The following is a 27,823-nucleotide window of genomic DNA, read 5'->3' as shown; positions in this document are numbered from 1 at the left end:
TGCATTTCATTAGCACCTTGTGGCCCATTGTAGCTCCAAAGCAATTTATAAGGGCTCCCAGCATAGCTCCTCATAGAATATGGTCAAAGTTAAATTTCTTTCAGCCATGTGACATTTGCAATTAAAGCATGAGATGTATTCTGTTTAAGTATCATCTGAATTCCAGACCTCCGAAATCTGCGGCTGCTGGTCCAAGGGCAGTTATTTTTATCTGCAGTAATGGCTGCTGGGAGAAACATCCTATCATGCGAGACCATGGATGAGGTTCTCTCTTTCAAAAACCTTAATTAAAAACTGAAGATGATGGGCAGGGAAACAAGGGAAACAAGAAGCACAGAAATAAAGCGCCTTTCCCCAGTCCCAGAGAATGGAGTTGGGAAGGCACCCTAACGCTCCTTCACCTGGCAGCACGGACTGGCTGCTGGACTGCGGTAGCGCTGGGCAAAAACCATCCAACTTCAGGTAAATGCACAAAGGTATTTTGCATTCTTACAACTTGGTGTGGGACTGTCTCATTGGCCTCCCTTGCGGGGAAGGAGCTTCTCCCGTGGGGATTGGAGCAGCCTGAGCTTCAGTTCCCCTTCCCGAATTGTGCCCAGTCTCTGGAGGCTCTGTGTTGTGGAAAGGTTTCTCCACATCTGACATGACACCATTTTTCTCTTAGCCACCATTTTTCTCTTAACACTGCTTCTGCTTCAGTGACTTAACTGACAGAGAAATGAACCACAAGTGTTTATGAGTGAGCATCGTTTGGGCCTGATGCATTGGTTCTATTTCTTATCATTTTTTTTTTCTTCCCTTTTTCTTTAAACCAAGCGCACCATCTGCTCATTGCTCTGGGCATATGTTATGCATCTAAACATTTTTGAAAGGAGGGAGTAAATTGCATGGCCCAGCAGTGGTATTTTTTTCGGTGTGGCTGCAAATAAACAAAGACCAAACGTTACCATTTCTGTTGCTGGAAGTTGGAATCACCATTTGTCCCCGTTGTGCACCCGCTGCTGCTGGGTGTGTGGAGCACGGAGGGTGCACAACCCAGCTTCAGAAAAGTTAGTTGAATTCAAGCTGTTGTCAAGAAGCACACACAGTTCTTATCAACCAAATTAAACAGACTTTGCACAGTTTTGAAGCAAGAACTATGAGCAATATTAAAGAACTAAAATTAGGAAAAACAGGAAATTAGCTACTGGAGAGAAGAATGCAATTGTCACTCTGATGGACCTTTCCCATTTAGTTCTGAAGAGTTTTAAGATGAAAGTTGACAAAGCACTGGAAAAGGTAATTTTCTGTTGGTAGCAAATTAACTTGCAAATGGTGCATAGAATAAATGCCACTATAAAGTGCTGTTATCTGGGTTTTATTCCTTTATGGTATTTTCACATTGAAAACTCCTGTGTACTATCGTATTATCTGCCAGTAGTAGCTAAGGTTTTTAAGAGATTTGAGGGCGTAGAGGAGGGTGCCAGATGAGGTTTTTATTGTGATTACACAGTAATGCAGCACAGACCATAAGTCCTTCTGGATTTTTTTTCCTGAATGCAGAAGGGACTATAATTATAAACAGAACAACGGTTGTTTGTTAGCTTTGCTCCTTTTCAGCCTAAATAGAATAATTTACTCCAAGGTGGCTTTTAAGAAAGTGGAATTTCAGTAATACAAATAATACAAAATAATTACTGCAGGATGTGCTGGCTTCATTACGCTGGCCCCTTATGTGCACATTTTTTGTTAGAACAAATGAGAACAAAGATCTTCCTCTGCACGTTGTGTCTGGGGACACTCATATGGATAGTGAGCCTTCTGCTCCTGCTTTCTATTAAACTTCTCTTTTCAAATGTCATGTGTCACAGTTCCTCTTTAACGGATGATACAGAACAGATAATTATACAAAAATGTGCTTATACTCAGTGAAAACTAGCAAGCCTTGTATGCATATTCAAATCAAGCTTACAAAGTAGTTGGTTGAGGTGACTTCACAAATATGCATGATTGAATGTCATCCCCATTAGCAACCCAACCGCTTTCTGTTTCATTGAAATGACTTTATTTTCATAAACAAGATCTGGGTATTTAAAGAGCATCTTGTGTCAAGTGAGACTATGAATTATACATGTCTGGGTCTAATGTGAGGGCACTTTCACCCAAGGCATGGATTGTGAGCTGCTTTGAGGACAAGGGCTGGATTCCTGACATTTCCATTTTGTGTTGTCTCCTGCAGCCACCATTCTGCTTTGTGCCTGCTCTGTCTCATACCAGCTCCGCAGCACCGAAGCCACCCAAATGATGCACGTGCCACCACGGACACAACAGCCAAGCAGGCAGACTGCTGGGAAAGGAGACCAGAAAGCACCACTTCCCGAAGAGCAGCAGCCAGGAGCCTAGAAGGCGTGGGATGAGCTCTGCCAACAGCCCTACCATGACGCAAAAGAGCCAGAACAGCCAGCCTGGACATCCAGAATGACCCGTGACACCAGGACACCTCAGCCTTGGCAGGGGTGAGTCTTTTCCCTCCTCTGCCAGCAGTAAACCTATAGGAGCCATGGGGCAAGCAGCTCTCTCTACCCCAGCCCAAGCACTCGCAACACAACACAGAGAAGGTTGTTGTGGGCAAGGGTCCCCTGTTCCAGCCATGGGAGACTCCCAGTCGCCACCCTTCCTTCTGCAACCTTCTGCTTCTTGTTCTGCACAGACTCAGCCCCCTCATGCCCCCACACCGGTCTCACCTGGCAGGACCAGCTCCGCTTCTAGGCTCTTGAGCACCAGCCTCCCTCTGCACCGCTGCAACCCAGAGAGGACAACCAGCCAAACTGCAGCCATCCCAAAGGAGCTGGAGGAGAAGGCTCCTGGTTTAAATACTGCTGTGCCCACAGGCACACCCTGACGAGGCAAAACTGGGGACAGGTGAGGTTCCCCTCGCGTATTCAGCTTGGTGCTGCAGCAGGAGAAGGAAGCTGGATGGATGAGTTGCTTCTGTGAACATGTCTGCTCCGTGGCAGAAACTGCACCCAGGGCCTGACCCGTCACGGGAACGGTGAGTTTATACTGATGGGCTGTCACTTTTTTTGATAAAGCTTTTTGATAAAGCATGGGGTTTACTGGTGCTTGGTTTAATAAGGAGGACCTGTGTTTGGGATGGGTGGTAATCTTGAGCCACCTGAATATGAATAAGACGAATTTTACTTGTAGTTCTCAGCAACCGCTTCTCTTGGCAGTGGCTTGGGGCTGGAGCATCCAGCCAACTGTAGCATTAGGAATCTCTGGTATAAAACGTGGCAAGTGCTTGGCAAATCTGCGATCTGCAGGTTCATGTTGTAGAGCAGGGGCTGGGATTCAGGTATGAGGGATTTGCTTGAACGTCCCAGGGGCGCACGTCGTCTTTAAGTCGATGCACAGCGTAATGATAAAGGTACTGCCCACATGTGGAAAGGCTGTGTGTTTTGGAGCAAGGTGCAAATAAACAGTTGATGTTTACAGTCAAACTGGTTTAATAATTAGGTACAGGTGCTTGTGATATAACTTACCAGGGGCTGTGATTTTATGTGTGAAATAGTTTATGTTTACAGTGTAGGTGCTGATTACAAATTGTACCCTGTTCCAAAGCTTAACTCTAGCACCTGTTGGCACGAAACTGTTTCATATAAAACAAACATTAGAACATACAAACTTGAATTAACTTTTGGAGGTGTAAATACTGCTGGGGTGGAGGCCAGAAGGGACTGCACATCACGCTGACAGGGCATTTGATTTTGACACCCCCTCCACCCAAACAAGTCCCCCCCCGATTTGAGCAGAAAGGAGGCAGAGATGGTGTGGGCTTGGAAATGTACAGAAAGGAACCTAACAGCTGAGGAAAGAAAAGCAACCTCTGAAGTCAGCGGGGGCAATTCCAGCCTCAAATAGAGACCTGGCAAGACTCTGCAAGGTGATAAGGGTGAAGAAACTAAAAAATCTGTGAACAGTTGGAGGTGAAATTGCATAGGCCCATCTCCAGGGTCCCACAGCTCTCAGAGCATCTGACCAGGGGATATATGAGAGCGCATTAATGGGGATTATGGATCACTGCTTGGGTTGATGGAACTTTTTGTCTGCTTGAGGACAGTCTCTCTGTGTTCCCAACAGCTCAGCTGCCCCAAGCCCAGCAGCGCCTGTAAGGTGGGCTTCTATTTAGAAATGGTGCTAGATGTTTTACTGTTAAGAATGTTCTTAGAGGAGTGGCCCTTTGTTAGATTATTGTTTCCAAGGGCCAACTGTAGAAACAGGCTTGTAGTTGGTGAGGCTGAATTGGATGTGAAAAGTCGTATTTCTTTCTGGCCTAATTGGTAATATGCCTAGAAAACACTGTGCCTTTGGTGACACGTGTTCTTGGGTGAGCACCACACCTGGGTCGTGCTACTGTAAGAGAAGTGCAACCGGCAGCTTATGTGAGGTGGAAGTGATTTTCTGTTATTACTGACTTGGGCGGTGCCGAGGAGAAGGGATGGAGCTGATCCTGCAGAGTGGGACCTTGGGGTTGATTCATTCATTGTGCTGCTTTCACCACAGTAACTGCCTCAGAACCAGTCCCTTGAGCTCGCATCACTGGGGACATCTCCCACTCACCAAAGGTGTGACCCAGCCCCCAGGGTTAGCAGCAGGAGCTGGAAACAAACCTTCCTCATTTTAACTGCAAACTCATTTTTGTAACTTGCCACAGAGGCAAAAATTTGACTCTGAGAGGAAGGTCTGTTGTCTCCTCCTCCTGCTGATGTCTACTTTTCATTTAAAAGTTGTGAGCATTAGATCTCTGAGTAAACACCTCCACATGAGCACACAATGTCTGTGAGTGAATACAGCCTGTGCAATCCAATAATTTATTAAACTTTCATCTTGTAAAGCCAGTTACAAATTAAAAAAAGACAGCAGAAGGAATTCTGTAATAGAAATGAGCAAAATTACAACAAATAGTAACGGGAGTTACATTCCCAAGTGGGTTCAAGCTGCCTGCAGCAACCCAAGAGCCAGAACACAGAGATAGTGCAGAGTTAGGACAGGGATAATCAAGGCTATTCTGATACGTACAGAGATGTAGTCAGTGTATGGACTGACACAAAGTGTTACTTCTCAGGCTGCCTCTGCGTTCCTGTTCTCTCTCTCTTGTGACCTGCTCGTCTTTTTATTCTTTGTGACAAAAAAAGGGGAAGTTTGTAGGATCCTTCAGTAAAGCTATTTAAGGCAAAACTCCAGTTGAGCAAATGATACACAGTTGTGGCCACCCTCTTCGGCTGGTTGTGTGGCAGGTGGAGAGTGTTTGCACATGCTGCAGTGTAGTGGAAATGAGAGGAAAGCACAGATTGTGTACAGTGTTTTTTCTTGTACTGTCAACCTCAAAACTACAGTGTTCTGCGACACAGTTAGTGACATGGCACAATTTGGTGATTAATTGGAACGGAAGCTGTTGCATACTGACTCCTAGTTTTCTTTTCTGTGAAAATTCTGTTTCAGCTGACGAGCCTTAGCTGCCACTTCTTCGGAAGTGGAGACATCTGGTTTTAAACAAACATGCAACAAGGCCCACATTAGATACAGCTCTTCAGTTTCGTTAAGAAACTGAACCAGCCTTTGCATTCTGGGGTCCCAAGATTAGACAAGGGTCAGAGAAAATGGCTAGCCACTGGGTTTCTTGCTTGTTAATGCAACCAATTTATGATGTGACTGATACTGAATATTGTTTTAAACAATGAAATCAAGTTTCTGAATTCAAGAAACTGAAGATGTCTGTCATCTTTCACTGAGAAAAAAAATAATTCTGCTTCTTCAAGTTGCGTAGCTATAAGAACCTCCAAGAAGCAGTTATTTTGGCAAAACAGCATTGTTTTCAAGTTTTACTGATGACTAGGGAGCTAGAGGAGACTGGAAGGGGATTTGGGGATTCAGTGATGGGAGCGGTTCCAATTAGAATTTGGAGGAGGATGAAGGGTTTGGCATCTGCTTACAGTAGTACAGAGGAAGTGAAATTCTTGCCTATAACCATTTATCTAGGCACCTATTCACTCCGTAAGAAACAGTTCACTTAAAACTAAAGTTAAGGGGTCCCAGTCCTCCTAAAATCCTGTACAGAGAAAGAAGGATCTTAAGATCCTTCTTCTTAAGCAGGCAGGCTGCTCACCGTAAAACCCCCTGACCTCAATCTAAACCCTGGAGTTTGTGAAGACCAGTTCTTCTGAAATCACAACTACATCGCTGTCACCTCCTGGGCTGTACAGGGGAAACGCAGTAATTGAGTTTTAGGCAACAGGAGCTGCTTGGCCTGTTCCCAGAACGGCACCTGATGATCTGTTTCAGTGGTGCTGCTCCCAAAGATTTTTCTCCTATGTTGGGAGTATTTAGAATTTTAACTTAAAGTGCCACTTTTTACAGTTGTGTACCTGTGAAATTCTGTTGGAAGGTCAAGAATCACTTCAGGTGTTATTATTTGTTTTTTTAATGCTCTCTCATTGTAGGGTTTGACCTCTTAGTTGGACCACCTGGCTTCAGTGACACAAAGGCATTTTCTTTTAAGACCAGATCAGATCATTAGTATATCCTGGAGAAAAACCCACGGTGACTTATGTTTTAGAGTTGCTTGCAAAATAAATAAGAAACAAATATTCTTTTAGCAGACCATGCTGCAATCCCATGGTCCCGGATGTCTGCGTCTGCGTGTTGGAATTTCATAAAGAAGCTTAAGTCTGCCTCCTGTAGTGCCGAAATGTTTCTTGTCAATTTTTCTGCCAGTGTGACAGGTAATGGTGAAAGCAGCAGGGAAGACAGGCAGGAGGAGGAGGATGCTTCTGACTTTGCTTCCTTAAGGTACACTGTTCATCAAACAAGCAAAGGGAAAACAAGTTTTGGGTCATTAATGTCTAACAACAGTTCTTACTGTTTAATGTCTTTGGGCAGAGGTGTGAATCCTATGGTACTGTAGATGTCACCTGCATTTTTAAATATGGTAGTCAGTCAAGTGGAGTTCTTAAAAAACATCTTTGCTACACTTGTGCTGGCAAGTTGCAAACACCAATCATTGAACAACTGCCTCTCTCTGGTGGCAGTTCATTCCTATCACCTAGTCCAGATGCTGGCATGACTGTCCACACTGGTGGCTGATTTGACGCTGCAACGTTTCTTCACAATCATGTTGATGTATGCTTTCATGATCTTTATTATCTCGCCCACCTAGAGAGAGAACACAGAAACACAGCATGTTAAAAACTTAATTCCACAGAGACAGACCAGACATTTTGCAGAAAATCATTCCCCTTGTCCAAAGTCATGGCACTATAAATTTTGTGTGTAATACTCAATGTGGACATGACAGTAAGGAAAGAAATGCCTGACAAGTTTACACTCTGAGTAGTGACACTTAAAAGACTTGTAGCCCCAAGAAAAGCAACTTTAATGCATTGAACTTCCTTATTTTTATGAGTTTCTGAACTCTCCATTCATATACTGGCAGGGAATGAAAAAACTGAGCATGCTCGTGAGCGCCCAGAATTTGAAATCCCCAGTACATTGGAAGACCATTCAACCTCCTTCACTTTCTAACCAGCATCATTTTCTTCTGTTTATCCCTGTATTCTAGCAGAGGTACTGAGATGCTTTAGGTGTAAGCTCCCTTCATCTTTTTCTTGGCTGCCCAGCCAAGAGTTCATGCACATGAGTTTGTCTAGTCCACAGAAACTAGAGCTTTACTGAAGTGCTAGTAAAACCACATGCAACAAGTCTTACGCTTTGATATACCTGGGATGTTTCAAAGAACATTTCTCTCTCATCCACTGTAATTTTGAAGGTGTTAGGCTGTGGCGCTCCGAAGAAAACAATGTGCTCATACTGGAAAGTTTCTAGTGGCTTAGGATCCCCTCGTTTGTAGACAGACACATTCTCTGTGCTGACTCCAAGCCAAAGATCATTTGGAAATCCACCCTCCTTGCACTGCAGAAAGAGAAACAGGGAATTTTGTGTAAATGCAGTAGAGGATCAAATTCTCTTTGATTCAAGGAAAAGCCCTCCATTTCTGGTTCCTGTAGGCAATTTCAAATCTTCACCCTAATAGAAAAAATAGGATGTTTGCAGAAGGAAACTTGGAGGCGCTCCTGCTGCAAAGACTCCAAAGTGACGTGGCTGTGATTTAAATACAAGTTGAGTAAAAAATAATTGTAATATCTAACATCTCTCATCAGATTTTAAAGTGATTTAGGAAGTCAATATTCCACTTATTTTTTTACAGATAATATAGTGAGTGCAAGCAACTTCCCAAGGTAATCCACTGAGGCAGCAACAAAACTGACAACTCTGGATTCCTGCTCTAGCAGGCTCAGCACAGTGGTCTACATGACCCAGTCTGAGCAGGTTCTGTGGTACTGCTGCAGAACAGCACTGCACTTTTTGCCAGAAAGGACAAGAGAGCTTCGTTTACTTCCCCGTTTCACTTCCCCTTTTACCTTCTAAAGCTCAGAAAAGTTTCCCAAATTCTACTGCTCTTCTAATGAAGTGGGAATTTGTTGTCTCTCTTTATTTACCAGGAGGCACCAACTTGCTTGCTCTGCGCTGTGTCACACCTCTTTGGGTATGTGGTACTGCAGGCTTACCCTAAGCTTACTATGGCAAAATGCAGCCTCTTCCCAAAACTCCCTTCTGCTGCCAAGCAATGTAATACACATAGCTGTACCTGTTCTCCAGACTGGCAGTAGTTACAAGAGTTTATACATCACTCACCTCAACATCAAAGAGGGTTGACCCGTAACCCGGCCACTCCTTTACAATGGACATGTATTTCACCATGGCCTGATGCTGAGAGAGTCCCTGCAGCTTGGTCCATTTCTGTGCTATGCTTGCCCGAGCAGCCGAAAGCTCTTCCTTTACCCACATCTCCATCATCTGCTCCTCTTCTACCTTCTGCTTCTTCACAGAGCCCGTCTTGAAGCTTCGTTTCAACGTTCCTTCAAGGAAGCTGGTCCGTCTCCTCTCCAGCGTATGGCTGGCAGTGCCACTGCTCTTTGTTGAGTGCAGTATTTTGGATTTCAGTCTGTTAACTGGGTAGATTCCATCAAGGGTCCAACTTATTTTAGAATAATCTCCATGAAGATACTGCAGCCGTAGAGCTGCTAGGCGCTGCAGAGTGTCCTCTGGTGCAGGAAAATGACCGTCTATGAGACTTTCATGTGCCTAAAAAACAAACAAAAAGTCCCCCAAAGTCATTAGAAAGCAGAAGCACACTTTATTCACAGCTGGCTCCACGTACAGATTCCTAGGGCATCTGCCCATCCCAGCAGGAAAGACATAACTCAGGAGGTCAGAGCAGACATTTTAACAAAAAAGTCAAAGCCTGTAAGTGGTCAATGGGGGGGGAACACCTCTTTCTGTAAGCCTGGACAGGACAGAGATCTCCAAGTGGCCCCTATCCTGGACTTAGAGTCCTACAATAAGGACTTTTTAGGTCTGGAACAGATGGGAGAGACCGGAATTGCAGCAATTTGTTTTGTGCTGTACCAGCTACAGCTCCTGTGTGGAGATTATATTCAACATCAGAGAATTAGATGTAATAAACTCAAGACTTAACCTCAGTCTCATTGCACACCATCACCTCTTACCTCCTTCTCTTTCACCTATCTCTCCCCAGATCCTCTTGCTTCCCTTTGCCTGTTTTTCTGTGAAATACATTTATGGGTGTTTTTGCTACATCCATCTAATGTCTGGATAACATCTACTCTCCTACTGTTACTCCTCTTCTCTGCTAGTGGAAGCTGTGTAGGCTGAAATCCTTGTCAATAGGGAGTTCGGTACAACAGAGTTTCCACAGAACACTGTGATGTCTTGTTCCTGACCGTTTCCCAGATATTCATTAACAGTACTTAATATTCATTTCAAGAAAGCCCTCACAGGGACCCACCCTCTGTGTGATGTATGTGCCATCCATTTGACTTGGTGAGTTTCAGTCTTCATGACACTGACCCCCTTTACCATCTATTAATTAATTTTCAACAGCTATGACTTTTCTGAGGCAAGATCAAAGTGTTCATTAGAAGTAACAAAGATGGGATGGATTGCACAGCTGGGTACTCCAGTCAATTTAGTTTTGCATCCCTAATTGCATGGTTATTTCATACCAGTGTGATCTCTGGTCCAACCAGCATCATTGTGCTTTGGATTAGACTGACTTAAAAAAAAATAAATTACTTAGCAGGTAAATATTATCAACTACATTCTCTATTCCTTCTTCTGCAGAAGCACCTCTCTGTTAATCAAAAGAAACTGGCCACAAGGTAGGGTTTTTTAGGCAATTTCCGTAACACCTCAAGGATGAGGTGTGCTTCTAAGCTAGATTTTCCAATTTTCTTTACATCTATGTTCTGCAAGCAGTTTCTTTTAATGATTCTTCTTGAATAATTATTCAAATTTTTATATCTTTTGAAATTAAAGATAAATTTTAAAAGCATTTTATTATCATTGTTCTTCCAGTGTTTTTGAAGCCTTTGTTTCTTTTTATTGCTTTTGTTCCAATACTCCTAATCCCTATAGAATTTTGGTAGATTCCAGGCAAAAATCCAACACATTAAATTCTTCTGTTCAAACCAGCATTCCCACTTCCAATGTGAATATAAGCCAGTTTTCTGTAAACTCTTGTGTGCTTCTGCCACCCTGGAAACCAAATCATTCTCCCAGAGTGAGCTTACCTGCTCAAACATGAAGGCAAACTCCACCCCGTCTTTGGGAACATTCTCAATATCCAAGAAGCAATAAAGCTTAAAATACAGCTGCCACTGTCCTTCCTCCTCTTCTTCTTCAGAGCCAGCAAGTCTGTAACATAGGAAACAGAGTGAGAGGGGAAAAAAAACAGTAACCAGAAGCACCAAGGTACTGGCATGTCCACAGTGCAACTCATAATATGAAGGTACCCCCGGACTTCTGAAACAGAGAGCACACAGAACTACCTAATTTACGAGGACAATCTCAGTGCTGTAAACTTTCTGGTAACTTCCATCTTTTTCTCTGAGTCACATGAAATTTTGATTCAGAAGGACCCAAAAGTTCTTATCAGATATCCTTGATCAAAAAATGAGATCAATGGTTATAGAGTTGGGGGCAGGACACAAAGTATTCCCCATTTTCAAGATACTGTTTCCATGTAACATTGTGACTCTGAAAAACATCAGCCTTGCCGCTATTTGGAACAATTTTATTTTTGTCATTAGAACAGATATAAAATAGACAATGGCATTGCCAGTTTATTTCACGATTTATTGTTTTCTTTGTATATCTGGCCACAAAATCACAGTCCAGAGTAAGAAATTAGAGCTGCACTTCTATGCCCAAAACTTTGTTATCTCTTCTGACATAGCCATCATGATGTAAATCGACAAGATCACTATCAGACTTAAGCAAACTGTCCCTGAACTCTGTTCTTTGATAAAGGCAATGGTGTTGTCCTGACAAGCCCAATAAAGAATGCTCCTTTGTCATCAAAATACATGTGACCATGGTCTTCCACAGTGAGAAGGAGCACTTGAACCTGACCAAAGGGAGGTTCAAACCAGAGTGGATGGTTGAATCACTGTGGCTGCTTTAGATAAACCACCTTACTGTACTGCCACTTAACACAGTGTTACATTCAAGTAGGAGTTAAAGATTTTATGAAACGTTCTTGTACCTCTCAAACTTGGCCAAGATATCAGCCACAATCACCCGACTCTCCACAGCACGGTCCACCTGCTGATTATGTTCAAAGAGCGCAAACATATTACGGCTGTCCTCCATTGCTAAACCTCGGATCAGCTTTTCCACCACCTGCAAAATCAGAGAGAGACAGATCATACAGGAGATCACACACACTTTCACCATGAAGAATCAGAACCTCTTTGGGACATTTCACAGACCTCCATCACATTTCTCCCGTGGTTCTCTCATTTTCAGACTAAAGAATTCTAACCCTAAGAAGTCATTCCCTGCAAGATAAGTCATTACTTATATTTGATCATCCTTGCTGTTCTTCTCTGGACCTTTTCAGTATCCCCACTACCCTTTTGGAGATGGGGCAATCAGAACTCTGCACAAGATACAGGCACATAATGGATTTAGGTTATCAGGATTTAGATATCATGATGATATTCTTGGTTCCTCTAGTAACAATTCCACTACTACTCTTTTTACCTCTGTTTAGCACCAATGTTCTCACAGACGTGCCTACTATAAACTGGAATCTTGCTTCTGACCTGCTAATGATTAAGTTACTGGTAGAATATCCCTTCCAGAAGGATTACACTATGAACTGGAATTTAAACTTGTCCAGAAAACTGTGTTTTCAGAATTATTACCTTTCCAATGGGGAATTTAAACTTGTCCAGAAAACTGTGTTTAGCAAGTTTTCAGAATTATTACCTTTCCAATGCACAGGACACCAAAAGTATTTAGATTTTGCAACACAATTGTTAAGTGATATTCTACAACCTGGGAATAGACCTTGCATAATTCTGAATCTGCAGAATAAGCTGAGTTTTCCCTACAGACTTTGTGGTTACAGCAAAAAAACCCCAACAGACCCGGTATCCAGACACAAAGGTGTGCTCACACACAATTAATGCTACTAGTACGTTACCTCCCCAGCGCTTGTGTGGGAATTGATGGTTATTTTACAGGAGCCACCTCCATGGCAGTACACTGTTGTGGTCATTTCTTCACGGGTGAGAAGAGCCTGTATTTCCTCCTGGGAGGGCACAAACTCCCTCGTCTTTGTTCTCTTCAGGGAATCACTTATGAATTGCGCATACCTGTCTATTTCTGAGCCTGGAAAGAGGTCTTTTACCCTAATTGTAAAGAGAAGCAAAAGAACCCATTACACAGTGAACCAGAAATACATTTGCATTACCATATAACTTGGACTAAGCACATAAGGAGTTCTGTAAAGGTAGTGACATCAAGCACAACCACAGGACGAATGAGCCTGCTTATTTCCTAATCCATACTTGTAAAGAGAAGCAAAAGAACCCATTACACGGTGAACCAGAAAGCATGTGCATTACCATATAACTTGGACTAAGCACGTAAGGAGTTCCGTAAAGATAGTGACATCAAGCACATCCACAGGAAGAATGAGCCTGCGTATTTCCTAATCCATATAACCTGCTTTTACCACTCATTCCAAAGTCACTTCAGTGGCATTTCTAAGCAACATATGAAATAAGTAGTTCAAACTTTCAGGAGTGCAGTACCAGCTGAAGACAGCAGGATTAACTATCTTAATTTACAAAATTGAGATTAAGAAATATGAAGTCAAATATAAACTTCCTGCATTTACTCTTAATTGTTTTTTAAATTGCTGGCTGTGCTTGAGGCACTTTTACAGTCTTTTCCGAAATCAAGAAGGTGGAAAGTGGATGCTTGTACACGGTTCTCTTCCCTCCAAGGCCAGCAGTTCTAAGTATAACATTATCTGCAACTCCAGTGATAAAAACATGAAACAGCAGCATGGAGTATTCCTCAGCATCTCTTAGAATGAGGCCCTGGATGTAGCTATTTGGTGTATTGGCACAAATTTCACCTCACTCTTTCCTAGCTTAGAAGGTATCAAATAGATTTTATCGATCTTTCTCATCTGCCCCAATGCAGACTGCTTTGGAAAGCTGCATTAGATGCTGAACATAAATTGGAAAGAAATGTAAATGATTTAATTAATTAAAAATTGGCAGTTAAAGCAGATTAGAAATACAAATTGTAAGCATTATGTGCTTAGTTAAGCAACAAATATTGAAAAAATTATAGACTGGCTTTACAGTATATCTACTACTCCACAGTACACAGTTTGCTTTGTGGCAGCTGCAAGGTGCTAAATATTTCAATTTACATTAAAGTATGGTCCTTACTTTTCCCCCAGGTTGAGAATGTTTACATGGACATTAGTAAGCAGTAGTTCATCAGCTGTAAATCCACTTTTAACTCAGTCTGACAGTATTCTGTTTGGGGAGCCTTACCTTCCACATCCTTTTTGACACAACTTTAACTCAGTCTGACAGTATTCTGTTTGGGTAGCCTTACTTTCCACATCCTTTTGACACAATAGATGGGTGGCAAGGGGGGAGTTTGAATATAAGAGAACAACGGGTAGTGAGAATTGCGCACAGAGGTAGGAGGCTGCAACATCACAGGAAGATGTTTGCACAGGAGGAAGGGACACAGATAACTACAACAGGCAGCAGAAGACAAGCAGCGAGAAATCAAACAAGCTGCAGAGGAAAAGGACGTGTACCTTCTAAGGTGGAACTTGAGGTAGCGCAGAATCCCTCTACTGGGGAGAAAAGTGCAGCTCATACAGGACATCAGCTGCCAGTGGTGCAGGTTCCCAGTACTGTTGGGATGCGGCATGTGATTAGTTTGTTTGATGAGCTGACAATACACTTCGTCACGAAGGGGCTTTAAATCATGGCAGGTCTGCAGGATGCCTTGGATAATGGGTATGGGGTCAGACACTGTCTCGATTTCCTGAAGGGAGTTAAAGATCTTCACTGCTTCATCCTGTAAGCTGCTGTAACCCTTCTCTTGTTGCACTGGGGAACGATCACAAAGGTGACAAGAGGTGAGCATCTCCTTCAGTTTCTACTGACCCAACAATGCTACCAGCCAACTGCACTAGTCTGTCACAGAAGAACGGCAACCTGAGCATTAGCTCATCTCCTCAACTTAAATTTATACTAAGAATTCATTAATGCTTCCCCTTTATATGTGTAAATGCAGTTTTCGTTAGTATTTTCCAACACCTAACTTGTCACCACTGTAAAACCATTTACGGATACATGTGCTGAAAAGCAGAGTAATGTTTTTAAGGCAAACTAGCATTGAAATCTAGTTCAGGCTTCAGTGTCTGCAGATGAGGTGCCAAGAGACAGCTTTGTGCAACTCATCTGCAGACACAGGTGAAGGGGTGGCCAAAAGTCACCTCCTCACTTGAGAGCTGCTATAAAGCAGAGGGTCACTAATGCAGTTCATGCTTTAGATGCCTCAATGCAGACATGGAAGCCTGGCTTACACACCTCCAAAATTCTCTGTTGTGCCAATGTTAGCTTTGACCCCTGAGCCAACACAGAATTTTGGCAAATTGCTGTACCACAGATGCAGCTTTTACCTATCGTATAGATTTGAAATGCCTACACCAACAATGATTACATCTTTTAAGCACCTAAATGTCTGCTTTGAATTGCTTGGAAGCACGTGATACTGCTATACAGCTGCAGACTTGTGTTCCACCTTGTGCATCTCTGGGACTATAGGTCCTTCTGACTCTCCTTTACAGCCGTTGCTTCTCCAGTGGCCATGCATTAATTGTACAATACAAATACACAGCCCCATAGCAATAAGTTCCACAGTGTAAGGACTTGCTCTGTAATTTTTCTGTATTTCAGAATTTATTTTTTCTGTTCTTTAAACCTGCCACTTAATTTTAATCCTTGTATGGTAAGAGATGGCAAGCAGTTATTCCCCTTTCACTTCCTCCATGACAGTCCTCTAGGCCTAAAAACTTATTTTTGAGGCTGAATAGTCCTGCTCTATTTAGTCTCTTAATTGTAGGCAAGTCTTTCTATGCCTTTGATTATCTTTTGGTAGGTTTTTAGTTCTCCCGTATCTTTATTGAGATGTGGAAGGCCAAGCTGCATCCTGTATTCAAGATGCAGGTGGATGATACATCAATACACCCACACAAAGACTTTCTTTTGCCTTCTCTAAGCTTTCAAAACCTTGCATTAGCTGTTTTGTTTCTATGCTCAGTATAAGAGGTGCTGCTTTCATAAAGCTATGTAAATTTGTGTTCACTTTCCTAAGCAGAACTAGATCACTCAGACCTGTCGCTGCCTACGTGGCAGACTTTTTCCCATATACATTGCTTTGCATATCCAGATGGAAATTAATTTTCTGAAAAGGTTTTGTGGCCCAGTCACAGCGTATTAGAGATACTCCTATAGCTCTTCAGCAGCAGCTTTCAGTTTTTGTATCCCAGTCTGGAATCATCAGCAAACCTCTTTGGTTTTCTGGTGGCCTATCAAACTGTCTACCTCTTTTCATGTTCCTGAAGCATCTGAAGAAAGGATTCATTTAGTTTTCATTTAGGAATGTTTCATTTAGGATTCCTTTAGTCTGGTTTTACAGCAGCTTCTGTATGAATACTACCTCACTGCCAGTTGCGTGGTGTAATCCTCTTGTAGGATTTCCACTGGAGCCACTTGCAACCCAGTTGCGGCTCAAGGATGACAGGCTGCACGTCCCCTGGATGGATGGCAAACTATCTGTCCCCATTTACTTTAAGATTCATTGTTGCTAAGATAATGAGGCAGTGGACACAGAATACATTCCGGGTAGTGAGATGGACTGCTCCATCTCTCTGAACCCTGTGGTATACACTGCCCCACAGGGACTCCACCTGCACAGAGAGAGCTCACAGACCACTTCTCTGGTGCTCAGGCTCCAGACTGATCCTCAAAATGTGAGGGGATTCTGTCACACAGATAAAATACTTACAGCTGACGCTAACATCTCCGTACGGCAGTGGGAGCAAAGGGGAATGCAAAGGGTGCTGGGTATATCGCAAGATTGGGTTCCTCCTATATGTCTGTTCCACTACTTCAAAGTTTGTGCTGTTTTCCTAAAAAAAACCAAAACAAACAAACAAACAAACCCCACAGTTATCATCAAATGGGGATAGTCTTTCACAGGAGGTCCATATACATTTAGGTTCTACCTTTATCTAAGTTTCTGGAGGTCCACAGAGGGACTAGATGACCATAATTCACATACAAAAATTACTTTATACATTATTTCTGAGAATTAAACACAGGAATAGCCATGCTGGCTCATACCAAAGCTCACCAAGTACAGGATCTTGACTTCGAATGTGGCTTGAAGCTGATACCTAATGCAGGCATGTAACAGGCATGTATGGCGTGATTCCTCACTGATGTATCCTTCAGGCTTTCAACAGTAAATGCGTAGTGGACTTTCTGATCCCAGATCCACCATGATCCTGTCCTCCCTGAACTTGTCTGGTTGCACTACAAGTGCTTATGAAATGGACAACCAAAATGCACATGGTGTTTGAAATCTAGGCCTGTCACTATCATACCCACTGGCATCAAATTCTTCCACATTTTGTCCTATATTCTTTCCCTATGAGTACTCAATGCTCCATTTGTCCTTGAACCCTGAAGTTTTCCAAGATGCTCCAAAATCACTCCCAGCTCTTCTTTCCTGAATAGTTACTACCTAATTGCATCTGATTTAGAGCTCATCACAATGTATATGTTTACATACACATTTCTTCTGAAATAGGCTTTGGTGTGTCTTCTAATATGATTTTATGTTTAATTTGCCACCATTTCTGGAATGAAGCCTCTTCAAAAATTACTCCTGCTACAGTGGCACAATTTCTGCTGTTTTGAAGGATATTGTCCTCCCACCTGCACTCTGCTATTTAATCACACAAGCCTTAGGTATGAAGAGGACTTTAGGGGACAGCAAAGTAATATGGCTGGTAGGAATGGAAATTTTTTATATTTGTGTCCAGAGGATGCTTAGGAGAGGAAAGGATGAAGCAGGGATTTGCAAATACTTGATGCTGTAATCCTGCATGTGATTTGCAATTGCACAGCAGTGGTAGTCTACCCTTAAGCAGATCAGTTAACATGCTAATTCAAAATAAAGTTCATCTAAGATTTGATTATTTAGTTGCACAGTCATTTAGGTTTCTTTTTCTTTTTTCTTTCTAAGATGAGCAACCCTGCTTCTGGCCACATCCTCAGCAATGACTGGGTAAGGCCAGCAGTGATCTGTCTGCCCCCAGCTCACTTGGGAATGAGCGTGATGCCACCTACCCTGATGTCACGGATGAGTTGCTGTGTAGGTGTTTCTATGGGAACTTTGCTGTCAATGACACCCTGAATGGCAGAGGCCCAGCGCATGGCTTCATTCAGCAGCTTCGTGTACAGTCTGTAGGAGTGCTTCCGCCCATGGACGATGATGTTCCAATAGCCTGTGGAGACACAAAGAAGGCAGAAGGTGAAACTCGCTTCCATGTTATCTTCTCTTTTTGGCTGAGGAAACCATCGCTCCTTTGATAGCAACATATGATGTGTCTGGTTAAAACTGACTAGGTAGACATTAATGTCCCCCATTCCCATATTTATCAGCCCGAAGGTCCCATTCCAGGTTTTGGTACAAAGACAGCTTTCCAAGATACAATTATCTTGCAGTGTAACGTGAATACTTCTGTGCCAACCAGGCAGCTCACTTTCACAGACAGGGTTTGGGACACACTGTGCTATTAATCACTCAGAAAATGACCATTCCAAACACAGTACCCGGTCAGATTGCCAAATCAACGCTCATAACTTTTAAAAATAATAGGTCAGGGTGATAATAATTCACTCTGCTAAAGGCAGCCCTACACAGCTATTAAGATAAAAAAAATGTTGATGATTTCTTGCAAATAAGCAGAATAAATTTAATAACTTTTAAAAATAATAGGTCAGGGTGATAAAAATTCACTCTGCTAAAAGCAGCCCTACACATCTGTTGAGATAAAAAAATGTTGATGAGTTCTTGCAAATAAGCAGAATAAATTTCCCCTCATCTCACTTTAATGAATGCTTCCAGCCTTTTTTAAAAATACTCCAAGTAACTCTGCTACTCAAGTGTCCAGTATTTCAAGTCTTGTTCTAAGGTTCACCTTCTTTGTCAGGGGGATTCACCCTTTGCCTTGTAACCCAGGTTCCCTCCCAAACTCATAAGGCAAGCAATGGAGGATCGTGCCACATCCTGTCTTCCCGGAACTGCACAGAAAGCAAACACAGGCCCCTGCCATCTTTTGTTTCTAACAAGTTGAGTTATGCTACAAAAAAGACTTACAGTGTATGCCATTGCTCTTAGGTAAGAAAGTAACATTGACCCCAGAGGTAAGTGTGGGCCATGCCGCAAAAAGAGAGTTATTTACAGACATGGACTGAAAATTAGCATCAACTGTAAGAACTCATACCCCTTTCCCTGTCTGGGAAACACTCAGATAAACAGTGACACTACTCAGGGAGAAAACATCAGCACTGTGTATCTCTGCCAGCTGTGTGGGACTTACTGTCACTTACATCCTACTCTCTGGCCCTTTGCAAGTTCCTTACAGTTTCTGTGGGGAAAGATGTTTGCAGCCAGACACAGAGCCTCAGATAACATCAAGGCTACCTTCTCAACATGACACGCCATTACATTCCTGCACCATCCCCTCTTCAGTCGACTCCACACAGAGAAAAGTCACTCATTACTGCTTTCTTGTCCTTACCTGTGTCTTTGAAGACCCTCTCATCGGGCTGCACTACGGAGCAGAGGCTATTGAGCACGAGTGTACCAAGCTTGGCAGCTGTGCGCTCAGAGGACTTGTAGTAATCGAGGGCAGTGTTTGTCAGAACAAACCAGCGTTTCTTCATCTTCAGAGAGGACATCTTGTTGCTGCTCTGAACCTCTTTATGGAGCCAGCCTAGCACAGGAACGCAACATGTCAATGGTTTCACCACCACAGCAATCCTGTCTCTTGCCTGGTGGCTCTCTAATGCTGGGACCAGAACTCCACCCTCTCTGCAAAAGGCTCATGCTGGGACCAGCTCTGCTTTACTTTATGTATCCTGCATAGTCACTGTAAGAAATTAGCCCAAAATTTTCCACAGAGCTGTTCCATCCTTCTCCGCTATGTATTTTTTTATCAATGATGCGTGGTTTAGTTTGCCACCACCATGAGGGCATCCTTTTTTCAGGATGCTTCCCTCACAAGTCACAAACATCTGAATAAATAATTTACAATTAATTCTTCCAAAGAGATGCCAAATGCATGACATATGGTGGTATATTTGGTGATACATGTCTTCTAGTAGAAAGATCTGTAAGCATTGCATACATCTCTTCCTCCCACAGTCATGAAAAATAATTTCTCTCAGTTTAGATTTCTCACAAAAGAAAAAAAAAAAAGAAAATTCAACACTAGAAAAGAAAAAAAAATGACAGTCTGTGTTGCTAAAGTTGTCAAAAAGACAATTTTCTATTTTGAGCTGTAAAAAGCAATGTCCACCCACAAGGCAAAAAGTTCAAAAAATGTGGAACTGAGCCCAGAGGTTCTATATAAAGAAAATATAAAGAGACCGACCTTCCTGAACATGTGCCTTTTTGGCTACACCCCGTCACACTCTTATCTTACTGTGAAGTGCAGAGAATACATTGACTTTGCAAAGGAGCATTCCTTTTTTTCTTTAACTAATGAACAATATGAAATAAAAGGAACTGCTGCCTTGCAATTAAGTATTTTGAATTTAAGGTACTTGAACTGTTGTCTCAATCTGCTTTATATCATTCAATCTCCCTGAAATGTTTAAGATTAGGATGGAATGCTTATGCTGCTTCTTGGTGACCCTTTTCTTCCTGTCCTCCTGCTTTGCCACGACCACTCTCAGACCTTTATTCCCTCGTAGACACTTTCTGGAAGATGTAAGGCAATCTGCTCATGCATTTGTTTTCCACAGATTGGATCAGAACTGTCTTCATACGTTTAAAACCACATGATAAGCTTAAAGTACTATGGAAATTTAAAAATATTTGAGACAAATGGGGGAACATTTTGTAATATGTGTGTGATCACCACTCATGCATCAGCTCCTCCACCTCCAACTAAGCTCTAGCTAGAGATTTAATTTAAATCTTTTGCTTAGCCTCAGAGAGCTACTCTTACCTCACTGCGTCTACCATAATCAGGTTAGTTTGTTTAGCTGAGGACAGCAGACCAAGTTCTCTCTCCCTCTCTACATGACAGGTGTCAGAAGGAACAGAGCTTTCTGAAAACAAAAGCTGCAGTGTCATGTTATAGTCAGCCTAAGCCAGCTGCTCCGAAGTGGCAGCCATGCTCCCTCCTATTCCCTGGCGGAATTTGCCGGACGTGTTGAAATAGGCTACAGAACTAACATCAGAAAACTAAACGTATAAAGAAGTGCTTATTTTTTTCCAGCTTTAGCTTTCTGAATCCACCTAACAAGGAACGGGATAAGAGCCAGTGCCAGCACAACACAGGACATGGCGAGCAGCAGGCAGGAAGGTGGAGAGGGGCAAAGAATGATTGGTTTTGGTGAGCAGCTAAACCCTAGACTGGATTAGCTACAATCAAACCTCCCCCTCAGATTATAAATGGAAGACGAATTTCACATGTCTTAATTGCATGCATTTCCTTTTACCTCTCACGAGGAATTCCTGTCCATCAACCTTGGATTCGCCTTTTGGCTTCTGCAGCAGGGAGATCCAGTGATGCATCTCCTCGGGGGTGTCGCTGTTGCAGTGAATCACTCGATTTGCTGTGATGATCACAAAAGAATTTGGTCTGCCAGAAAATAAAAGCATTAAAACCGGTCATAACCATACCAGTATCTCAACTCACAGCACACCCACAGCCACGTCCTCCACCTTCCCATAAACAGTGCCGTAGGATTCTCTGAATGCAAATTACAGAGGAGTGTGGAAACACTTAAGAGCAACTCCTGTGCAGTTGGTCTGCAAATTGATGAGTGCTGAGACCAGATAAATGGAATTAAGCATCTTTCAAAAGCTGTTTTCAAAGACAAGAAAACATTAATTATCTAATGACCAGCTGTAAAACGTCCTGGGTTCATAAGCAAAGGACTTTGTTCTACCTTCTGACTGGACTGAACTAGTGCTAGTACAGCCATTCTCCTCATACTTATTAAAACCAGTGATGCGGTAGCAAATGTAGGAGGGTCAGCTAAGGTGGGTTTGAGATTGGTTTTAAAAAGGATGAACTGATCCTGACAAAACAGAGGAAAACCTGTTATGTTGCTCCTAGATGGCTCTGCCCTTCTGGAACAGGTTGCCCAGAGAAGTTTTGGATGCCCCATCCCTGGAAGTGGGATGAGACCAGGCTGGATGGTGCTTTGACCAACCTGGTCTAGTGGGAGGTGTCCCTGCCCAGGGCAGAGGGGTTGGAACTCAGTGATCTTTAAAGTCCCTTCCAACCTGAACATTCTATGATTCTACGATTCTCTTGCAACAGACAAAATGTATCCTACCAAAAGAATATTCACAATTCTGCACAGAATTGATGCCTTACAGGAAAATGGAAAAATAAAAATATGACTGGTTCCAAGAGGATAGACTCAGAAAGCTTTGAAAGGAAACACAGATTTCTATGAGAAAACACAGAAATTGAAAAGTAGAATGCGAGTATGAAGCAAAAGGCAAAAGGTGCAAATCAAGCAACTGTCTGGCCATTGCATAAACCTATGGAAGATAAAAATAAGCTGCATAGAAGCCTTATTTGAAAAATAAGCATTCTTCTCAGAATTTGTTTTATATTGATTCAAGTATTGGTACTCCAGAAGAGCATACCTCAACAGCTGCATGAACAAATTTTGACCTTTCAGCTTACTATTTGTGCCTAGTTTTTTTCTGGGACACAGAGGATCCCAGGCTGAGAACTGGCTACAACATTTTGATCAATGAAATTTTAGTTTGCTACCGAGATGTGCATTTTCTGATCTAGTAACCCAAAGTCTTGGCAAACTGTGTGAAAAAAAAAAATCAGACCACAGAGGTAAATAACTTAATAGCTAACATTTTACTTCAGCACTGTAGTAAGAATCTTTGCCCTGGCTAAAACTGTTAACACTGTAGGAAATAATTAAAAGTTAGCGTAAAGTGATATGAAATGTCCCATAATCTCATCTCTGAAACTAACCAATCTGTGAACTAAAGGTCTCTGCTCTGTTGCATTGTAAAGATCTGAAGAACAGTACAGATTTCTAAATTCATCCATTAATCTTCCACAATACTGTTTCTTTCCCCTAAGTTTACAAGATTAACTTAAAATTACTCTGTTGAAAAACTGGAAGTGCTACTTTAGCTGGAAAGTTTTTTTGAGTATCAGTAATAGGTAAGACTATAATTTCTTGACATTAAGATCATGCTGTTTCCACTTTTAAGATGGAAAGGAAAAACTTTCACTCAAAGAAAATACATGTGTGAACTTCAGTTATGTTTATTTGTTTGGGGATAAATTCCTATGAGTTTAAACAAATGCAAATCCCAAAGAAAACCTGGACCTACCCACAAAAACATTAGAGAGTTTCTAATCTAAGAGATGGTCAGGTTGCTGTACCTACCTATCAGGATTGTCTGAGGCACAGACAGAGTCAATAAGCCCAACATCCAGGGTTCCCTGTACAGTGAAAAAGACACAGATAACAGGAATTGCTTGCATCTTAAATTACAGACATTCTCCTTCGTGAATAGGATTGAAACTGAAAACATTCTTCTGAATTCCAATAGCTTGAGTAGTAATGAACATATGAGAATGGCACAAGTGAGTCATCTTTGCTCCCTAAACAGCATGAGAAGATGTGTAAGGGCTCCACAGGACTGGAGAAAAACGCACTACAAATTTCAGAGAGCATTATGGAGGTCTGAAATAACCTTTGCTAGTATCTCAGTATTAGGACAATAAAGAAATATATACCTCTTCAACTGCGTATCTTCTGTCTGGAATAACTGTGACCCAGACTAGTCCCGTAATCCCATCAAAGGCATTTTATCTGCACAAAGCAGCCCACACCTCCTCTTCCACTCACACCAAAGAGAGCTATTGGTGATCAAGCTGAGCCACCCACCACAGCCACCATGTTCCCCACTGCTTACCCTCTTTTCTATCAGCTTTGCTGTTTCATTATAATAATTGCCCGACTTTTTTATACTGCTCATGAACTACAGCACTGCATGTGCTGGAAAAACATGCACAAAATGGTTAAACACAGAGGGTTCTAAGCACGCCCGCAGACTGGTTGCACAGTAACTCACCACAGCATTCTTTGGATTGGCCTGTTCATCTTGCATTTCCCTCAGCTGCTGTGCTGTAGCGCTGTGTACTCGGCTCAGGACATTAAACCAACCGCTGCCAACCGAAACAGACTCAAAGTTAGGATTTGGGTAACGAAGCTGGCTCTAGAATATGATCAAGGAACCTGGAAAGCTGCCTGCGGGAAAATTTCTTCATTCACAATTTCCTGAGGACTGTGCTACAAAAAATGATCAGCTTGGGCTGATCATACCAGACTCTTAATGTGTCTCTCCTTATTTATCCATGAAAATTCTGCACACGTTCTTCAACCCACTGACAGCTGCTCCCGCAAAATCCAGTTTTCTACTTGCTATTCAAGGAAGTGTAAGCAGGCAGTGGTCTTACCAGGGAGCATGTCAGCAGGCTGAGAAGAGCATATAGCAGTTGTAAAGACAGGGTCAGTTGGGAATCTTCCCAGACAAGAGTCCTAGAGACGCCTGTGAGCCTTCTTAACTAGTCTCTCTCTGATCTGCTCATAAACTTGAAAGTCATATGGCTGTCAATTAATCATGGGTTTTATTATAAGTTAATTTGGAGTTACTTGTCTATGAAAGGGCTTCTCGTTACAGACATATCTGGAGGCTAATCTCTGTTGCAGAGCAAGCAGATTCTTATCTGCAGCTTCCAGTGAGATCCGCAAACATGTAGACTTCATGGAGGATTCTCAAATTCGATACTCTATGACATCTGCTGCTCTGCCCTTTGCTAGTGCAAGTGTTGGTGCTTTCTTCTCCCTCAGAACAGGGGCTGACAGGGCATTGACAGAGGCCAGAGTTGGTTTACACTTGCCTTGCAATTCTGCAGTGTTATCTTAGGGCATTCCTATTCCAGTTGGGGAAATTCTGGGTTAAGAAGTTACTGCTTCTCCAGCTACTGCCCCTTGAATTTGCCTGTTTCTTGTTCATGTGGCAGTTCTTTAGTCTATTTCTGTTAACTTATTTGCATCCACACGCTTTCCCCCTTCCTCTCTCTACATTCAAATGAAATAACAACAGACCCTACAACTTCACAGAATCAGATTAAAGTAGGTAAGAGAAACAGTTACACTGGCTGGGCTGAGAGACCAGAAGCCTTGGTAAGAGTGGGAAAAGCGGTAAGACACGAGCAGCTAGGGACAGTAACCTCTTAACTTGGCTTTGCATAGCCAGAACAGGTTGTCCAACCTGCCCTCAAACAACTGATTCCCACTGTCTGGCCAGGACGCCAAGAAGGAAGGACATGAGTCATTTGTTTGCTTTACACTGGGAAGATTTTATCAGATGACACTACAGACTCCGATAAGCTGCAGCCTTTTCTCTGTCTCCTGGATAAAACCCAGCTGCTCTCGCAATCATTTACAGACAACATGAATAGACTTTTTGTTTGATTCAAGATTCCATTTAATAAATAAATCAGCTATTAGATGTCCCAGTTTATATTAAGGTTTTGTGTGTCTCCTGAACTAACCCTTGCATTCAGCGTGCTCACAGCCACATGAGAAGGTGGCAGTCCTGTGACTGACCGACGGGCTGAACCACCATCTCAGCAGCTGCAACAGAGAGTCCTCAAAGTAGGTGTGGTACCTCCCAGTGAGCACAACATGACACTCTGGAATGAATCCCCTCTTTTCTGCAGCAAAAGGGAAGTGATTGTGTTTCCCAGGCTCTCCCGTGAGTACTTGGGTCAGACCTGCACTGCCTAAACAAACCTGACAAAACTCCCTCTTATACCTGGCATCTTCGGGTGACTCTGCGACAATGTGATAAACTCTGTCTTCTGTCACAATGTCCAAGGCATTCTCCTTTTCATGGATGTCCACAATCTCCCTGGAACACAGCAAATCACAAAAGCCCAAACTGAAAACCTTTCACAGGCATAAATTCCATCTGGCCAATTTTTTTCACATCGTACCATTCACCATACAGAAGGGAAATCACTGGTTTGGGTGGCTTGTAACTCCAACAGAAATAAAAAATTCTTCTAATGCACATTAAGACTTTTAGGGTCCCCTTAAAAAGATTTGTCCCCTTAAAAAGTTAACCTACTACAAAAGCAAAGCTTAAGGTGTTAAATGGATTTTCTTCAAGACACCAGCAGACTAGATGGAAGAAGAGATAACAGGGAGGTTGATACAAAGTGCTGTTTACCAAGTGGGGTGCGCCATTCTTTTTGACACTTTACAGGCCCACATAATGCTAATAGGTGACTAGTCTCTTTTTCTTACAGCAGGAGCTAAGGAACTGGCTATGGCAACAAAAATAGCATTCAGGGCTCAGGGAAAGGCATAGTACATGCTGCCAAATTCAAATCCCACTGTGAGCTTCATACCACCTCTGTGAAATGCCTGGAGAAGCCAGGAAACAGATGGAGTCAGGGTAGGGGAGCATGCATGGGGTATGCACTTGATTAGCCCCTCCTGGCCTGGCTCCCTCCATGGCTTGGAAAGAGCTTCTGCCAGATTATGAAATGCAAGACTGGAAAAAGAACTACCAAGTAATTCCAGCCTCCCTCCAGAGTAGAACTAGAAGCTCTAATTGTCTTTTCCTTCCCTTATGTTTCTGATTCTCCTAGTCCCATGGAAGATACATAGACCGATGAACTGGCAGCACTGGGCACTTCAAGAGTGAATGCTAAGGATCAAAAGGATTTATTCCTTCACTCACTTTGCCTTTCTGATATCAATTGTCCCCTTCAGCTTTTCCTCGCTATCATTCTCAAAGTACATCAGCTTGGATTCTCGAAGCACAAACCAACGGCGTTTCCAGTTGCGGCGTGAAAGTGTTGACATGCCTCCACCCTTCTTATAGAGCCAGCCTGACTTCAGTGCCTCTTGCTTGGTGCGGAACCACATGAAGGCTTCGTTCTTCAGAACACACCAGCGCCGCCTCCACGGGTTCATGAGACCTCCTGCAAAGTGAGGGAGCAAGATTTCATCAGACACGCAAGGAAGGCCAATGTTTCCATTCTGATCCTCCTTCATGGACACTTGAGTTGCCACTTCAGCTCCTACACAAAAGAAAGGAGCTGAGGGAGAGAAACAAGGTTATGCCTAGGTTTGGACAGAGAAAAACCAGAACAAACTAGTGAAACAAACACAAAATATAGAAATATATGCACTACTCCGATATTTTTGTATTGTCCTCAGGTTTGTAGCTTAGAATGAGTTATTTAAGCCCATACTAAGTTGTCACGATTAGGGCTCAGTGGCAAAGACAGCCAGTCAAATTCCCTGACATCCACCTCCTAGGGTCTTTGTTTTATTTGCTTCTTTTAATTAAAAGAATAATATATTAAAAAAAAAGAAAATAAACAGAGAACTAAGAGCAGATGAAGGCAATGATTTTGGAGAAACAGAAAAGGAAAGCGGTTTTCTAGATTCCATCCTCCCATGGTTTTTGCTAAAGGCACTTACCTTTCATGTAGAGATAGCTGTGAAAATAGGGTGGTCCTGAGCCATTGAAGATAGTGACTCGTCCATTACAAAACTCTTCATCTGTATCAATGTAAACATCCACTTCTTCTTCACTGTCCAGAAACTAAAAAGGAAAGAAGGAATACAGGCTCCTTGGGCTCTCCCGGTTGCAGGAAGAGTGGAGCCATGGAACAAGGCTGGAGAAGTCACATGATCAGAAAGTGCAAAACTACACATACTCCCTTTACAAAAAAAGCAATACAGTAAAACTAGAGGCTTGTCAGCTTACACATTAATGCCTAAAGCAAGAGTCTCCAGAGCATGGAATTTTCATAGCAGAAAGGAGTGACATTCGGCAGTGGACGTGGCTAGAAAACTCCAGTTACTCGCAGTAACAAACCTTCCCGTTTCAAGGGAGAGGCCACAGTCCAAAATCTGATTTAGTGGGATTAAGAGAGCATTTTTAATTCTGGAGGACTTTTCTGATTTTTTGGCAGATATGCTGGACAAGA

General features: G+C 42.5%; 1 protein-coding gene across 1 annotated transcript in view; it reads right to left on the bottom strand.

Moving 5' to 3' along the window:
• Positions 1-4,817: 4,817 nt before the first annotated feature.
• Positions 4,818-27,823, bottom strand: part of LOC106895045 (unconventional myosin-X-like) — a 98,196-nt gene continuing 75,190 nt past the window's right edge. Inside the window, exons 27-42 of the mRNA XM_014954129.1 lie at positions 27,312-27,435; positions 26,563-26,806; positions 25,630-25,725; positions 23,881-23,974; positions 23,190-23,245; positions 21,252-21,394; positions 19,322-19,516; positions 17,865-18,022; positions 16,516-16,639; positions 14,255-14,552; positions 12,608-12,815; positions 11,663-11,799; positions 10,689-10,812; positions 8,731-9,180; positions 7,756-7,947; positions 4,818-7,191 (exon numbers count right to left, since the gene is read on the bottom strand). Coding sequence (XP_014809615.1) covers positions 7,078-7,191; positions 7,756-7,947; positions 8,731-9,180; positions 10,689-10,812; positions 11,663-11,799; positions 12,608-12,815; positions 14,255-14,552; positions 16,516-16,639; positions 17,865-18,022; positions 19,322-19,516; positions 21,252-21,394; positions 23,190-23,245; positions 23,881-23,974; positions 25,630-25,725; positions 26,563-26,806; positions 27,312-27,435 — 2,757 coding nt within the window. The 3' untranslated portion in view covers positions 4,818-7,077. The remainder of the gene's footprint in view (positions 7,192-7,755; positions 7,948-8,730; positions 9,181-10,688; positions 10,813-11,662; positions 11,800-12,607; positions 12,816-14,254; positions 14,553-16,515; positions 16,640-17,864; positions 18,023-19,321; positions 19,517-21,251; positions 21,395-23,189; positions 23,246-23,880; positions 23,975-25,629; positions 25,726-26,562; positions 26,807-27,311; positions 27,436-27,823) is intronic.

The sequence above is a fragment of the Calidris pugnax genome, unplaced genomic scaffold, assembly GCF_001431845.1.
Source record: "Calidris pugnax isolate Ruff unplaced genomic scaffold, ASM143184v1 scaffold103, whole genome shotgun sequence".
Taxonomy (NCBI): Eukaryota; Metazoa; Chordata; class Aves; order Charadriiformes; family Scolopacidae; genus Calidris; species Calidris pugnax.
The sequence above is the reverse complement of the archived record's forward strand: the minus strand, read 5'-3'. Positions and strand labels throughout refer to the sequence as shown.